General features: G+C 37.4%; 2 protein-coding genes across 2 annotated transcripts; both read right to left on the reverse strand.

Annotated features, from left to right (window-relative positions):
* Nucleotides 1-540: 540 nt before the first annotated feature.
* LOC109009308 lies at nt 541-10,376 on the reverse strand. Its single transcript, XM_018989749.2, has 6 exons — nt 9,916-10,376; nt 8,752-8,946; nt 8,097-8,213; nt 7,809-7,958; nt 7,117-7,175; nt 541-961 (listed from the first exon to the last, which is right to left on the reverse strand). Exons 1-6 carry the CDS (start codon nt 10,150-10,152, stop codon nt 826-828), a joined length of 894 nt encoding a protein of 297 aa, XP_018845294.2. The 5' UTR covers nt 10,153-10,376; the 3' UTR covers nt 541-825.
* A 2,047-nt stretch (nt 10,377-12,423) lies between these two features.
* LOC109009307 (outer envelope pore protein 37, chloroplastic-like) lies at nt 12,424-16,873 on the reverse strand. The gene is made up of 6 exons (XM_018989748.2): nt 16,397-16,873; nt 15,683-15,772; nt 15,415-15,585; nt 15,122-15,216; nt 14,481-14,601; nt 12,424-12,784 (listed from the first exon to the last, which is right to left on the reverse strand). The coding sequence occupies exons 1-6, from the start codon at nt 16,742-16,744 to the stop codon at nt 12,653-12,655; spliced, it is 957 nt and encodes a 318-aa protein (XP_018845293.1). The 5' UTR covers nt 16,745-16,873; the 3' UTR covers nt 12,424-12,652.
* Between the last annotated feature and the right edge of the window lie 299 nt (nt 16,874-17,172).

Below are 17,172 nucleotides of genomic sequence, written 5' to 3' on the forward strand. Positions count from 1 at the left end.
TTAATTTTCACAAACAATAAAATAAGCATAAGTAACTAGATTCTTGGCTATATATATGTTTCTTCCAAGTGCCTAAGGGTTTGGTCTATGGGTTTTCTTTAATTAAAAATTATGGAATTTATATTTTAATTTTTTTAAAATATTATTCGAGGAATTACCAATGTTTTCCAAAACAAGAGTATGAAAAATGAAGAAAGGGGATAAGTACATTTTTGCAATGTTCATTTTCAATTACGTATAAAGTTACCATGCACCCCCTATACATACTATCAATAGATTTCAATAGCCGTCAAGATTATGCCACCTGTCTCATAAAAAAAAAATTTGTCACCTGTATTAGTTTCCATTCATCATAAAAGATGGATCTTGACCAAAAGAAAAAACTTAATGATAACTCAAGAAGCATGTTGCAACTTTTCTGCATTAGAAGATATAATAAAAAATGGGTGGTAATTAAAATGTAACTTTCAAGAAAAAGTTATGATGCCAATGCAATGTAAAGTGTATGCATTCGCAATTTGAACCACGCAAGAATATGAATGAATCAAATATACTGCGTGTATGCAACATGCATAAGCATACATTCAGATTGGTACATCTTGTAATAATGTCATTCCTATTAATAATAAAACCAATAAGAAATCACCTCTTTCCAACGAAGGAAAGTGGGGAAATTGACCCCATTTCTTACTGTTACAATCTACAGAAACAATATCCGTCTCATTTCTTCTCCTAATTTATAAACAAAGAATAAGAAACCTCTCTCTCTCTCTCTCTCTCTCTCTCTCGTACGAACAATGCATAGACAGCAATGGGTAATTAGCTCTAGTCCAAGTAGAAAAGAGTCACAATCTTCCGCATATTTTTAGCCTCTTGACAAGTTTCCATAAGCAACTTACTATCATGGAATGCAAAGCAAATGACTTGTTGTACATGTGAAATGATATCCATATTGCACAGCCTGCAGTTTCACCATAAAAAGTTAAAACGCTATAAATTCCTGTTGCTAACAATAGATAAAATTCATAAAAAGATTTGGCTGCCTGCCTCACTCAAACCTTGACCAATAGTTGCACCCATGCATGGAGCAGGGTGTTCACGTAAAACTCAGCTCTCAGATCATGTTAAGAACTCGTCAGCTTATAAGATGGATTATTTACTAGCCTAGACAGATATAAGTAACCTTAAGCCCGCATTTCAACACGTTCTATTACATTGAAACTCAGAAAGAGTGCATCTAAAAGAAGAGCCCCGTTTGGATTGCAAGATGGTTTCATCTCATCCCATCTTATATCTCATCTCAACATCCAAACACCCCAAACATGAACACTTTTTAATTTCAAATCTTCAAGTTTTTCATCTAATCACTACAATTTTCCCAAATTTCCAAACAAAATACAAAAAACAATTCAACTTTTTCAAATCTCAAAACAAAAATTATATTCTAACGGTCTTCTCACTTTATAATATTTTTAGTCAACTTTTTCTCTCTCATTTTCCAAAACCCCATAAAACATTTTAACTCAAACCATTTCATTACTATTCACAAATTTCTTATCTCATCTCATCTCAATATCTAAATGAGGCCTTGCTATAGCCCTTTTCTATTCATAAGAAGACAGATGGAAGCAGACTAGGGTTAGAAACAACGAGAGCAGATCACCATATTGCAAGGAGTTATGTGTTAGATAAACTAGATTGACAGCAAGACCTTCCGTATTTAGCTTTCCTAATTGACAGCAAGACCTTCCTTAGCTTTCCTAATTGACAGCAAAACCTTCATTATTTAGCTTTCTTAATCTGTATATATATATACTTCCTTACTTAGACAGATCATGTTCCTTATTTAGACAGATTATGTAAATAGTCCTAGTTTCCTTTTGTAGACAGATTTGATTGCTGTAAATTTGGCTTGATTCTAGCCTTGTATCAGGCACACTTGTGCCTATATAATGAAAGGAAATCCTCACAAAGGAGACATTCAATCCAATTTGACATGGTTTCAGAGCCAAACCTTAGAAATATTTCTAGTTCTTCCTTGTGGGAATTGTTTTTCGTTGGACACTAGTGTTGCCATTGTCAGCACTGTCTGTGAGAATTGTTGCCTTCGTTATTGTTGGGCTGTTTCCTGGCCTTTTTTTTGGTTCTCGGTACCATCAGTGATTGTGATTGTGATTGTGGTTGTGGTTGTGGTTCTTGGAAGGGAGGATTTGTAGCTTTTGGAAGTTTCTGTGGTGGATTTAGTTCTCGGAAGTTTCTGTGGAGGAGCTTTCGGCAGGTTCTGTGAAGGACTCGGACATTTCTGTGGTGGATTTGGTTCTTGGAAGTTTCTGTGACCTTCTCGGCAGTTTCTATACATGCAGTATTCTTCTTGGCAGTTTTTTTTTTTTTTGTTTTATGAGCATCATGTCTTCAGACTCTTTTGCTATGAAATTCACAGGTAAGAATTATTCTGCCTGGGAAGTTGAATTTCACTTATTTGTTTTGGGGAAAGAATTATGGGGTCATATAGATGGTAGTGATCCCGCTCCTACTTAGCTCTCTAAATTGGCTCAGTGGAAAATCAAAGATGCTAGGGTGATGATATGGATTTTAGGTTCTGTTGATCCTTTTATTATTCTTAATCTGAGGCCATATAAGACTGCAAAAACTATGTGGGAATACTTAAAGAAAGTGTATAATCAGGACAATTCTGCCTGGTGTTTTTAGTTGGAGTACAAGATCGCCATTTACACTCGGAAATTTCTCCATTCAAGATTATTTTTTTGGGTTTAATAATCTCTAGGGAGAATTTACTGACATAATTTATGCCAAGGTACCAGAAGAATCTATCTCTGTTGTGCAGGAAGTTCATGAACAAAGCAAGCGAGATCAGTTTTTAATGAAGTTATGACCTGAATTTGAGGCAACTCGCTCCAACTTGATGAACAGTGCTCCATTGCCTTCTTTGGACGTTTGTTTTGGGGAGTTACTTTGTGAGGAGCAGCGTCTTGCCACACAGGCCACTTATCAACAAGACAAAATATTACCAAATGCAGTGGCTTATACGGCTCATGGGAAAGGCAAGGGATGCAACATGAGGAAAGTTCAATGTTTCAGCTGCAAGGAATACAGCCATATTGCTGCTCCCTATGCAAGGAAATCTTGCAATTATTGTAAGAAGCCGGGGCATATTATCAAATAATGTCTTATACGTCCCCAGTATCGTCAGGCTAATGTTTATCAGGCCACTGTGAGTCCATCTACTTCCTCTAACTCTGCTAATTGTTGGTGATTCATCTACTCTTACTCCTGAGATGGTGTAACAGGTGATTATTTCAGCATTTTCAGCCTTAGGGCTGCAAGGTAACGGTTCATTTCCATCCTTATTGTGGCTTGTTGATTCGGGTGTGTGTAATCACATGACTAGTTCTTTTGATACACTTAGCAATGTTCGGACTTATAATGGCTCGTCGCACATTCAGATTGCTTATGGTAGTCAGTTTCCTATTCATGCTATTGGAAATGTTAATTCCAAAATTAGAGATGTTTTTGTATCTCCTGAGCTTTCCACTAGTCTTATATTAGTAGGTCAGTTGGTTGATAACAACTGTGATGTTCATTTTTCTCGTGATAGTTGTCTTGTGCAGGATCAGGTGTCGGGGAAGATACTTGCGAAGGGGCCTAAAGTTGGACGTTTATTTCCTTTGCATTTTTCCATTCCCGTTGTTCTTTCATTTTCTTGTGTAATACTATAAACAATAAGGGTGAAGTATGACACAAACGGTTGGGTCATCCTAACTCTGTTTTTTTATCTCATTTAATAAACTCTGGTTTGTTGGGCAATAAAGATCAATTTTCTTCTCATCTCTCTTCTGATTGCTCCACACGCAAATTAGCTAAAAGTAAGTCTCTTTCTTTTCCCTCTCATGGTAGTCATGCTGAAAGTTGTTTCGACTTGATTCATAGTGATGTGTGGGGAATTTCTCTTGTTATCTCACATGCGAATTATAAATACTTTGTTACTTTCATTGATGATTACACCAAGTATATTTGGATTTATTTTCTTCATTCTATATCTGAGGTATTTTCTGTTTTCCAACAATTCATCACCTATATTGAGACTCAATTTTCTTCCAGAATCAAAATTCTAAGGTCTAATTCCGGTGGTGAATGTCTCGTGAGTTTCATGATTTTCTCCAACAAAAAGACATTGCTTCTCAACGGTCTTGTCCTTATACACCTCAGCAAAATAGTGTCGCTGAATGTAAAAATAGACATTTGTTGGATATTGTTCGTACTTTATTGCTCCACTCATCTGTTCCACCTAAATTTTGGGTCGAAGCATTATCAACAGTAGTTTATTTAATTAATTGATTGTCGTCCAGTGTCTTGAATTTCGAAACTCCTTACTTTCGTCTTTATCATCAGCATCCTTGTTATCTTGATATGCATACTTTTGGTTATGTTTGTTTTGTTCATTTGTCATCCCATGAAACGTCATAAGTTCTCTGCTCAATCTGTTAAGTGCATTTTTATGGGTTATAGTGTTTCACATGAAGGCTATATTTGCTATGACCCATGCACTGATAGATTTTGCATTTCCTGTCATGTTGTCTTCTTTGAAAATCAGTTGTTCTTTTCTTCTCATGTTGAGCCTTTGCCTAAGATGCATGTTTTACCGCATTTTGATGACTTGACTCCTTCTCCTGACCGATTCAAACGTGGACTTGTATATGAACGACAACGACCCACTTTGCCCCTTCCTGAGCCTGATCCGCCATCTGAGCCTGCTCAGACTGTATCTTCTACAGGTGAGCTGGACAACCCCACAGTTCCTCAATGTTCAACCAAAGTGTCTCGTCCACCGGGAGATCGGTATGGTTTCTCGCATACCTCTCTTCATGTTGTCTTCCATTCCCATTCCGTCAAGTTATTCCAAGGCGGCTAAACATGACTATTGGCGTGAGGCGATGGCCGAAGAGCTTTCGGCTCTTCAGGATAATCGTACACGGGATGTTGTCCCTTGTCCTCCTAAGGTTAAAGTCATTGGTTGCAAATGAGTTTATTCTATCAAGTAGCGTTCTGACGGGACTCTGGATTGGTATAAGGCACGGTTGTTTGCACTTGGCAATAGGCAAGAGTATGGGGTGGACTATGAGGAGACTTTTGCTCCAGTTGCTGAGATGACTACGGTGTGGACTGTCCTTTCTGTTGCTGCATCCCAAGGTTGGCCTCTTCATCAAATGGAAGTAAAAAATCCATTTTCTTCATGGTAATCTCAAAGACGAGATATACATGACCATTCCACCTGGTTTGTCATCCTCTTCTTCCTTGGATGTCTGTAAGTTGAGACGCTCTCATTATATGGGCTGAAACAAGCTCCCCGAGCATGGTTTGATAAATTCCGATCCACCTTGCTTCAGTTTTCTTTTAAGCAGAGTCAATATGACTCTTCTCTATTTCTCTGCAAGACATCTACTGGCATTGTTCTTCTTCTGGTTTATGTTGATGACATTGTTATTACTGCGACAGATTTCGCCTTGATCACCCGACTGCAGTAGCATCTTCAAGCCTCATTTCATATGAAGGATCTTGATCCTCTTATGTACTTCTTGGGGTTGGAAGTTCATACTGATCCATCCGGAATATTTTTGAATCAGCATAAACACTCCGGATTTGATTGCTTTGGCTGGCCTTCAAGATACTTCTTCTGTGGATACTCCTCTAGAAGTAAACATGAAGTATTGTCGGGAGGAGGGTGATCTCCTTTCCGACCCTACTATGTATCAACAGTTAGTGGGTAGCTTGAACTATTTGACTATTACTCGACCTGATATTTCATTTGCTATCCATTGGTTTCGTTAGTTCATGCAGGCTCCATGTCATCTACATTTAGCTGTTGTTCGTCTTATTATTCGATATCTTTGAGGATCTCCAAGCCGTGGCCTACTCTTCCCAACTAGGACTTCTCTTCGCCTTATGGCTTACAATGATGCTGATTGGGTAGGATGTCCTGATACGCGACGATCTGTTACGGGTTGGTGCATGTTTCTTGGTGACTCTTTGATATCTTGGAAGAGTAAGAAACAAGATCGTGTTTCCAAATCTTCCACCGAATCTGAATACCGTGCGATGTCTGCTGCTTGTTATGAGATTCTATGGCTTCGTGGCCTTCTTGCTAAGCTTGGTTGTGTTCAGTCCGATCCTACTCCTCTCCATGCTGACAACACTAGTGCCATTCAGATTGCCGCAAATCCCGTTTTTCATGAATGTACAAAACACATCAAAATGGGACTGTCATTCCATTCGGGAAGTCTTGGACACTCGTATCATTTCTCTTCCTCATGTTTCTATTGACCTCCAGATCACTGATGTGTTTACAAAGGCCATGACACGACAACATCATCAGTTTCTTGTGGGCAAATTGATGCTTCTTGACCCACCAGCATCAATTTGAGGGGGATGACAGCAAGACCTTCCTTATTTAGCTTTCCTAATTGACAGCAAAACCTTTCTTATTTAGCTTTCCTAATCTGTATGTATATACTTCCTTACTTAGATAGATCATGTTCCTTATTTAGACAGATTATGTAAATAGTCCTAGTTTCCTTTTGTAGACAGATTTGATTGCTGTAAATTTGGCTTGATTCTAGCCTTGTATCACGCACACTTGTGACTATATAATGAGAGGAAATCCTCACAAAGGAGGCATTCAATCCAATTTGACATAGATTTCATTCCTGATTCTCAAAGCAGTTTTTGCCAAAACAAATTTTGTGGGTAAACAACTTTAGGTAGGCTTGTCACAAAGATTTGTCAAGCTCAGAATTCTCGGTCTTGCTCAGTCACCTAGAAAGGTAAAACTCAATCAGCTCATCTCATTGACAGTTGAACCCATTGGCTCATGCCTGATACCAGTGAGTTTAGCTTTGATAAAACAGAATTTGTGGCACTTACTGCCACAGTTTCGATGGAGAGAAATTTGCAGAAAGAAAACTGATTCCCCTAGTTTCATAGTGAGGAGACGACTTTCCCTAACAGGCAACACCCTATCCAGTACACAACTAGCCTTTTGCCTAACACCTAATATGAAATAATATTAAAAAAGAAAAGAAAAAGAGAGCTACTACGAACCTGCTTGCCTCTATCAGAGGTAGATGATCATTGTAAGGCTTCTCTATCACATTCTTCACCTGCAATCCCACAAAAATGATCACATTTTTTCCTTATTTTTTTCTGTTTTCAATTCTTTTTAGAGGTCAGAAAAAGAATAGACTTCATAGCTGGAACAAATGCGAACTGTGACTGAACTTCCTAAGAATTTTTTTAGAAACATTTCAAGTCAGACCATAACAACTGAGGGTCAAAACTTTGCCTCAGTTGTTTAGAAAAATTCAAACCAGTCAGTCATAATATTTATCATCAGCAATAACAATCTCCCAAGTAGGATTTGCATGGAAAGTTTTTGTGGTGTACCGCATAACAATTACTTTGTAAACTTATTACATGGTTGAGGCTAAAACAGAAAATGCATTGAATCTAGAATTTGATAACTGTATGAACATCACCATGAAGAAATGATTGCATTTTAGAACTTTTTTTGCAGCTATTGCAGGATGATTATAATATTTAGAATTTCCTTTCAGAAATTACGACAAATATTGGTCAAGCACATCAAGTAAGAAACAATGCTAAGTAACTATGACATGATTTGTATTTGGTTTATCTGATGGTTTAAAAACCATTAGAAAAATAATTGTAAAAAAACTAGTTCAAAATCAATGAGAATGAATGTAATGTAAGTGTGGATATAACCGAACTCTTACTTTTGATAATAACTCTTGGCTCTCAGGAGGTTGCCTTTTTAAACTTTGAGGCAAAATCACTGTAAGCAGCTCTGGTTTCTCAGCCCTTAAAGCACCTCTAATGACAGCTGCATTAGTTCCAGATGCTCCAGATGTAAAAATGTGATTTTTCTGCAAGAAGTTATGCAGCAAGTCAGAAATAGCAAAAGTGAGGCAGCAAATAAGGAACATAATAAACATCTGATGTGCTCAATGAGTGCCCACAATGCCACACACAAGATACACCAAGTTCAAATTACAGCATCTTACAGTTATAACCATAGCATAGCTAAGAATCTCGATAAGTTCTTGATGCATGAAACCCATATTCCGTGTTCCAAAAAAGCCAATAGCTCTAGGCCCTTGCTGTTGAATGGCCAATAACTCCTGCATAAAAAGAAAAAAACAAAAGGCTTGTCAAAAAGGAAAAACCAAAAAGAATAGACAAAGAACTAAATGTGGAAAAAAAATTCTTGGTATCTGACAAATTGGCACATAGGAGAAAACTAGGTGTGGTTGCTAAATGTGTGTGTACATAAGGGAGAGAGAGAGATGGTTCGGAGAATGCAACTGTGCTAGTGGTGCACGAGGTTGAGACGCAGCCAGCAGGTATGGAACCATAAACCAAACATATATGGACACATGTAAGGTATGTATAACAAAGGGCAAAGTTACATATTTGGGGCAGCCTTGGACACTTTCAAAGTCCTGAATCCACCTCATTGTCCATCTGAATAACCCTTTATTTTTGTTTTTTGTTTTTGTGGGGAGGGGGGTGAAGCAGCTTCAATTTTTCAACCAGTCACATTGTCATCCTTTCGTAGTTAAACAACACCCACTGCCCCCCAAAAAAAGGAAAGGAAAGGAAAATAAATAACAGAATTCATTAACCGAAGTACCATTTTCAAACACAATAATTACATACCTGTAGATAGTCTACATCTGGCACAGGGTTAAACTCTGATACCAGAACTGTCCCTGATCCTTCTACAATAGATTGAGCTTGTGTTGGAATTTGATTGCCAACCTCTTCATCTGAGCCAAACCTGCTAATCACGTTCTCCTCTTCATATTCCCAATTTTCCATGCCTTGATCCCTTCTCATATGTCCACAAAGCCACTATAACAGTAAATAAAAACAGAGCCCCTGGTAGTAAATCATTAGCGAAAACCAACTGCCCACAAGAGTGGTGATCATACAAGTTCAAGCCAAAATGAGCTTTGATTCATGTTGATAGTGGAGTGATAGTCTTACAGTGCAATTTCCATCTATCAAACCTGATCATTTCGAGACCAAGGAAGTTTAACGGGAGCCTAATTCTTCCCCGCATGTGATTATGCATGGTAACAAAGACATAATCACATCTCAAAAAGGTAAAGTAAGCAAAGCCTTATATTCTGACTGTTAGATAGAGTTCGTATGAAACCAAAAAAGCAACTTTGAACATTGCAGATGTAGAGGATTATTGAAGTTCCATAAATGTGGATACATTATTATTTAAGTTCCATATATATGGATACATTAAGGTCTATGACGTGGCACTTGGCAGGTTTGAACAGGCAAATAAATCTACCAGGTGGGGTTGTCTCTGATTGAATAAGCTATGAACTTACAACAACAATTTTAAATCTGGGGATCCACTTAGTTCACAATGCTTTCTAGAATAAGTGTAAGATGGCATTAAACCAAAAAACTGAGCAAATTAATGGGATTTACACTTTCCAAAACATGAAACTAAAATGTAAATAGATCACAAAGAACCCCATTACTGCATCTTTATGTCCACTCAGGAACCCTTCAATCACTCAACAAACAAGACCCATTTTAAAATCTTCGTCGTAAATTAACATATGTAAAGCTAATTGCAAATGGTAGAGACAGAGAGACAGACAGAGGGAATGCGACCAATGAATGGAGACCCATTATAGCCTATGCATTTAAACAGAAGCTAAGGATAAGAAACTTCCCCAAGCTAACAAATTTACAAACTTCTGCATCTAAAACATCTCAATCAAAAAATCCCAACTCTTAAATTCACCTAAACGCACGCGCGCGCGCACAGAGAGAGAGCGAGAGAGAGAGAGATACCGTTGGTCTGGAGAGAGAACGTCTGTGTTGTCGAATACATCTGCGGTGAGAACGAGTAAACGATGAAGTTGAAGGGGAACAGAGAGAATAGAGACTGAAATTGGGGCTTCCAAAACGGAGGGTTTTCAGGGATTTGCAAGGAAAATCTGTTGAAGAAGAAGTGGAGGAGGGAGAAGAGAAAGAAGTGGTGGTGGTGGTCAGAGGCAACAGCAGCCTCAAAGGTAAGGGTGTAGTCATTCTTTCAGGTTGTCGGTTCCCAACTCAAAAACTTCTAATTTCTTTCTTTTCTTGGGCGGCTTTCTTTCTCCTCCTTTCTTCCTGAATCCTTCTTTCCGAACACCCTTTCAAGGAAGCTAAAAGGAAAATCACACAGAAAATCAGGATTTTTTCTTTAATGCGGCATTGGGATATAATATAGCCCGTCCGAGATGTGAAAGGTTTCAAAGGAATTTCAGAAAAATGGGTTTCGCTTTTTCATATGCCCTTTTTGTTATTTTATTTTTGACTGCTAAAAGCCAAAAGGTAACTCAGGATGCTTTCTAGTTAGCTTTGAATCTTTACCCTTCAAAAGTTTCTCAAAAAAAATTGAACGAAAAGGAATATTAATTATTACCACGTGATAAATAAACACAAACTTTTAAGCCGAAGGAAAATAATTTAAATGAATTGAAATACCCTATGATAAGCTAATAAAATTTGTAGTCTCGTTTATTTTTATAAATAAAATAAAATAAGATAAAAATTAAAAATTAAATAAAATATTATTAAAATATATTATTTTAATATTATTTTTATTGTGAAATTAAAAAAAATTAAATTATTTATTTTATTTTATATAAAAATTTAATAAAATTATAATGATTTGATAAAATAAAATGAAAATAATTGTAAAAACAAAGGAGTAAACCTTCACGTAGCGGCCAAGATTTTCAATCTAATGTTGCTCATTATTTTGATATTGTTTAGTGTACATCAACCCTTTGTTCAATGTAAAGCATATGGCAATAGATGTTCTCCTTTTATTATATATGATTTTATTAATTTAACTTTCTGTAGACTGCATAGCTTACTGTACAAAAACTGATAGCCTTTACAATTTGTTGCAGAAATGATGGTACGTATTTGATTGCTGTTGGCTTTTTGTTCCATCTTTTGGGTAAACGATTCCAACAACGTGCTGTTTCAAGTTTGTTTTTATTTATTTATTTGAAGATCTTCAAATAATGAAACATTCTATTTTGTAGTTTTGCTTTATTTAATATGAGTAGGAAGCCAATTCTTCTGCCTCTTAATTTGTTCGAGCTCAGGCTGTTCAAAACATATATATAAATATATATATATATATATATGAGTAATGTTATATTCAGTTGTAAAGTGCGCAAACATCATGTAGTCACTTTAAAAAAAAATATGATTTATTATTAAAAAATTAATTTTTTTTTTTATATGAGTCTTATACACTCACGACATATATATATATATATATTCAATTTTCTTGGCAGGCTGTTTCTGATAATTATTTTGTAGAACGCAGTTGAAGGACAAAAAACTCTAAAGAGATTGGGTATGTGCTGGCAGAATGCGATACCAGCTTGGGCATTTCGTATTCATTTGCTTTGCTGTGAGGTCCCAGGAGCAATGTTTTTTAGTTTGGATTCTCACACATGACAGTTGGTTGACATTTGACTAGATTTGACATCATTAGTACTTCAGCATCCTAGATATTAATACTGTTATCTAACATTGGCCGGTGGTGGACGACAACGAACACCTTTCACTTTTCTTTCTCAAATGCACGGGACGGTACAGAAGATAGAATCTCATAAGATTACAAGGCCACCACAGTTCGTCTTTCTCTGCAGAATTGAGAATAATACATAAAAAGAAAACAGTAGCAACATCGATTAATTCCTATGAAGTTATGTTATTCAAAGCTGGGCACGCGCTTGACAACATCATGGCCTTGGCTCTTTAGACAACCGGTTTCAATTATCAAGCTCAATGAATGAAGGATAAAAAAGATGTATAAGAAGAGAGGATCCATGAAGGTTTATTGCTAAATCACCAGTCTTGGATATCCCTAAAGAATTCTATTTGCAGTCCCAAGTGAGAGACTACGTATACAGTCCCATTGATGAATAAGGATAAAAAGGAAAAAAAAATCATTTTAAAAATTATATTATTGTAATTTTAAATTTTTTTTAAACATAACTGTATGAACTTGCATGAATAGTCTCAAAATGGAGACTGTATGTAGACTAACTCCATGCTAAATAGTGCTGCATGCGAGAGAGGAACCTTATAAGGCACACTCTACTCTGTTTTTCACTTCGACTAGGCTGACATCCGGAGCAATGTTCTTAACCAAAACAGAGTGCAAATATTATGAACTCTTGATTGCTGATGAAGCTTTACAAACATGCCCACACATAATGCTGCAAAATGGATATTTTCGGAAGGGAGAAAATTAGCAATGAACATCATTCAAACAGGAGATGGCCTTTCTCATGTGGTTAAGATTCTCCTATCTCTGGGTTTCGTGATGACTACTAAAAATATGATTTTAGAAGACGAAACAACCAATAGATGTTCATTATGTAGCAATCAGCATCATTACAACGGCAGTGTGCCAATACTGCACTACAGTATAGAAGAACATCTAATGTATCAGAAAGGAAAACAAAACTTCTTTACCATGCAGACGTATTAAGAAAGGGAAAGAGGCCACAAGAGACAGTCATATGTCCCATCTCTTTTTGACCCGAAGCATTAAGGCTGAAGCTTTGATGTCATCTTGCGGCACCTGAAGCATGAATTGCACTTTCATCTTCAGTGGAGCTGTCTTTGATTTACCACCTTCATCTCCAACCTGAAACCAGATCATTATGAGGCCATGAAAAAAGTGAGGTACAATTTCCAAGGAAAAATTAAGAATTTCCAGCAAATTTAAACAATTAATCCATGGCTGCAGAATTGATACGCACTTTGTTTCTAGTTACTTCCTATGCATTCCCAAAACTCTGCTTTGATAGCTTTTAGTGATGGATACAGTAAGAGTGTTGAAAGCTGCCTACTTTGTTATAAGCCAGTGCCTTAACCAAAGAAAAGACAGTTTTGATAGAATGCTAGAGCTTTACATCAGAATTGATAGATACGTTACTGATGTCTTTTGATCATTTGAGTATCTTTTTTCGATAGGTTCATTTGAGTATCTTTATGAGCACCCAAAGAAAAGACAGTCTCAACCAACCATGAAGCTTTCTTTTTATGGGTACTTAAATAACCCAATGATCAAAAAACATCAGAAAAATATCTGCGAGTCCAAAATCCCAACAGTATGTCTGGAGGGAGAGGAGGGAAGGTGAAATCCATCTTTTTGAGAGGAAAGAAATATAGAGGGATCTCCACCTCCTCCATCCCACCCATTTACCAGTGCTTGTACTGAACATAGTGTAATAGTGACTATTGAGGTTATGTCCTAACAAAAGAAGGCACAAGATTATATTAGACCCATTCTCTGAAAGGTTGAAAACCTCCCCTTCTCCCTCCAGCTGAAACCTTCCACCCCTCAACAGTATCTCGACAGAGGAAGGGAGAAGCCTACTCTCCTCTCTAGAACCAATCCCCTCTCCTTGCTTTTTTCCCCCTTTTTTTTGCGTAGTTTTCTCTTTCCTTTTTGTAGTTCCCTTCTGCTGCTCCTGTCCAATCTCCACTCTGTTTTCTCCTTCATTCCCTCCCCCCCTCCTCCCTTCATCTTTCTCCTCCTTCCTCTCGATTGCCTTTTCTCTTCTTATTCTCTGATTTTCCCCATTTTGGTCCACAATTTAGAGGCTAGATATACGATGGCCCACCCACCAATAGCCTACATACACCCCATCATCAGCTCTGCCACTGCTTATCATTTCCATGCCACTCACCACCCATTCTGCCAATGCATGACCGTCACATGCTGCCCTTCCTAAGCCTCTTTCAACCTCTATTTTGAATGCCAGCCTATTTTGGCTGATCACATGCTTGTCTACTGACCTTGTTTTTTTTGTTCCATTTCTCTTTTTCTTTTCTTATTTTCCTCCTTTTTATGAAACTTTAAAACTCAGATCCGCAACCAACTGCCACCCACGTGCTTTGCTGAAAGTCTCCTTGTGTCCGGTCCACCAATTCCACCATTCGGATTCATCTTTTGGCCGCTGTGAAAGTCACCGGCACAGGTGGTTCCCACGTGCCACCATGCTCTACTCCAGGTCTTTTGTGTTTCCTTTTTTCATGAGCTCCATGCTCTTAGCTGCAATGTGGGACTGGATTTCCAACAGCTCCTCAGTTTGGTCTTCTACTGAGTGTACTTTTCAGTAGTCCAACTCTGAACTATCTCAAAAATTTGGTGGTGATTTCTTCTAGGCATTAGGCCAAGAAACATGAGACTGGTACAACAAGCCATTTCCAGATTTATCCATTTTTATTTCTTTGCTGTGTTATAAGGATTGGGTGTTTGTTGGGGTTCCCTCTCACACCTTTTGTACTTGTTATTTTAATTAATTCCTTCCAATAGAGAAAAAAAAATCACTTACCCAAAGAGAAGCCCAACCAAGGCGCACCTCTGAATCATAACCAGCTTTAAACTTGAAGTCCTTGCCATATGTGTGCTTGTACACCGCACTCCAGAAGTTGGAATCAAAATTGTAAAAGTAGCTGGCCATTTATCAGAATCAATAACAATTTTTACAATCAAGCTGGAAATATTTGGATGAAGTAGAAAAAAATGAAGTCCAATGAACAATAGAGTAAAAAACCTGCATTCTCCAATACCCTAAAAGATTTTGTATTTCTAACTTGTAGTGGACAGTTGCCATATATGGGCAATTCCTTGATGGGCTCTGGGGGCTAGAGACTATTGGAGATTTTGAGAGTTATCAACCCCTTTATGAGATGCATACTTACTAAAATTAGAATATGAAGATTTTTTACTGTATTCCAACATAAGCATCATCTTATCAGCTTGATCGCTAGTATATTAGTAAGATGTTTTTTGTATCCAGGTATATAATAGTGCACCTAGTGTGAGGATTCAGTTACAACGGATAAAATTAAACTAGAAGAGTACTTATCTAGCTGTTAATGAGACCAAAGGCATGAGCCACAGAAGGAAACATTTTCAGTAACTCGATGAGAGAGAGAGAGAGAGAGAGAGAGAGAGAGTCTAAGTTCTAACCTCAATTTGTCTGAAGGACCAAACTGACGCTTGAATGCAAATGAAAATGCATTTGAAGGTAATGAAATGCTTGGGATAAATGACATTTCCTCATCCTGCAGTACGTTCAAAAGTTCAATAACATAGTCCAAAAAATGGAAACAAAGAAAGGATGGAAAAATAAACAGAGACCTAAATTCAAACAACTGCTCCATTATTCAGAAGAGACTTAGAATATCACACTTCTAACCACCAGGCACTTGTATCACACGGAATTTGGAAATAAGGTCAAATGAATTAAATGAAATGCAAACCTTGTAGGAGTATCTTAGTTTCAAATCTTCATCCCTGAATTGAGCCGTGCAGACTCCATTCAGAATTTGGCTTTTTAGAATCCCATTTATGGACAATGTTCTTTTTACTTCCTCATCTTCTCTTTCCTCAACCGATACTTCACCGAGGGGAAATTTAAGAGTTGCTCTTGGCTGTAGAATTACGAAGGTAATCAACGCCCCCACAGCACCAACACTTACATGGCTAAAATGAGAAGAGACCGCAAGTTTTGCTAAGGATCATACTCACCATAGCAACAACTGGAATTAGAGATGACAATTCCAATGCATAGCCGGGATCAGCAAGGTTTGCAACCATTGAAAGCTCTCCTTGTTGTGCCTGTGTACGACATGTTTAAAAAATATCACAAAATTCTGAAATGGTTTACATAAATTACAGAATCCTAGAAAAACGAACCAAATTTGGCCGAAGAAGCATTACATGGAACAACAGTAATAAATATCACGCCTAAATTTCTCTAATATAAAATATGAAAAATCCTCACAAAAAGGAAAAACCAAGGTTCAAACTTTAAAGCCCGAGGACATCACATTCGCGTTACATATGCAGAAGCTCTTAAAAATGAACAATAATTTTCAATTAAATCATAACCAGATCCCTAGCACGTAGAACAGTAGGAAAGAAATAGAAATCTCCACATTTTCAATAAATATGAATGGTCGGAGTCTAAAACAAACCTTAGACACTCCAAACTTCAATTGCGAGAAGAATTGAATCTTAAAACTTAAAAAAACAAAAAAACAAAATACAGATCACAAAACCACACAATAAAGACTTTACCATCTCGGGAAAGATAGTAGAGTCAAGTAAAACCCAACCAAGCAACAAACTTTTTAAGAGTTTCATCTCAATGACTCAAAAAGAAACAAAACCCATCTCCCAAAACCACCCAACATTCCAGAAAACCAAAATCCATTTTGGGAGGAGGGAGTGTTTTTGGACCTTGACATCATGGGCAGCTCTGAGCTGCAACCTGGGGCCAACCTCGAGGGAGGCCTTGAGAAGGGCATTCTGGTCCTCGACATCGTAGTGGATGGAGAGGTGCTTGGAGATGAAGCTGACTTGAGGTTGGATTATATCACCATTAGTGTCGTTTTGGAATGAGAACTTGAGCTTGGCGAGGGTGTTGAGGAATTTGCAAGAGATCTTGTGGAAGAAAATGGAACTATCGCTATCAAACTCGGAGGTTACTCTTATGGGCGGCCTCTCAGGGAAGGAGAACGTGGGTTTGGTCGGCGGTGGTGGTGGAGGCGGTAGTGGTAGTGGCAGTGGTGGAGCTTGTTGGGCCATGTGGTTGTGGCTCGGAACAGTTGCTCTACTTATTTGTTTACTTTGTATCTGATAAATCACCTGTGAATCGGTGGAAATTGGAATCGGTGAGGAAGAGAGAGAGAGAGAGAGAGTGGGTGAGTTTGGAGTATATTACATTTTTATTTTTATTAATTTAGATGTTTTGTATGCTTTGCATGATTTTTTGTGGCGGAAATGTAGATAGAGAATGTATGACTCATTTGCTTTGCCTCGATAATTCAGATTTCATTCTCTTTCCAAATCAGATGCATATTTTCCAGAGAAAAATAAAATTTTCATCCAACATACTTAATATGGTTGACTACTCTGCTTACTTACCAGTTACCAATTTATATATTCTTAATTTATCTTAGTTCATTAATAATTATAAGAAAAATAGATTTTAAAATTGGAAAATTTATAACTGC

This window comes from Juglans regia, chromosome 7 (genome assembly GCF_001411555.2).
Source record: "Juglans regia cultivar Chandler chromosome 7, Walnut 2.0, whole genome shotgun sequence".
Lineage (NCBI taxonomy): Eukaryota > Viridiplantae > Streptophyta > Magnoliopsida > Fagales > Juglandaceae > Juglans > Juglans regia.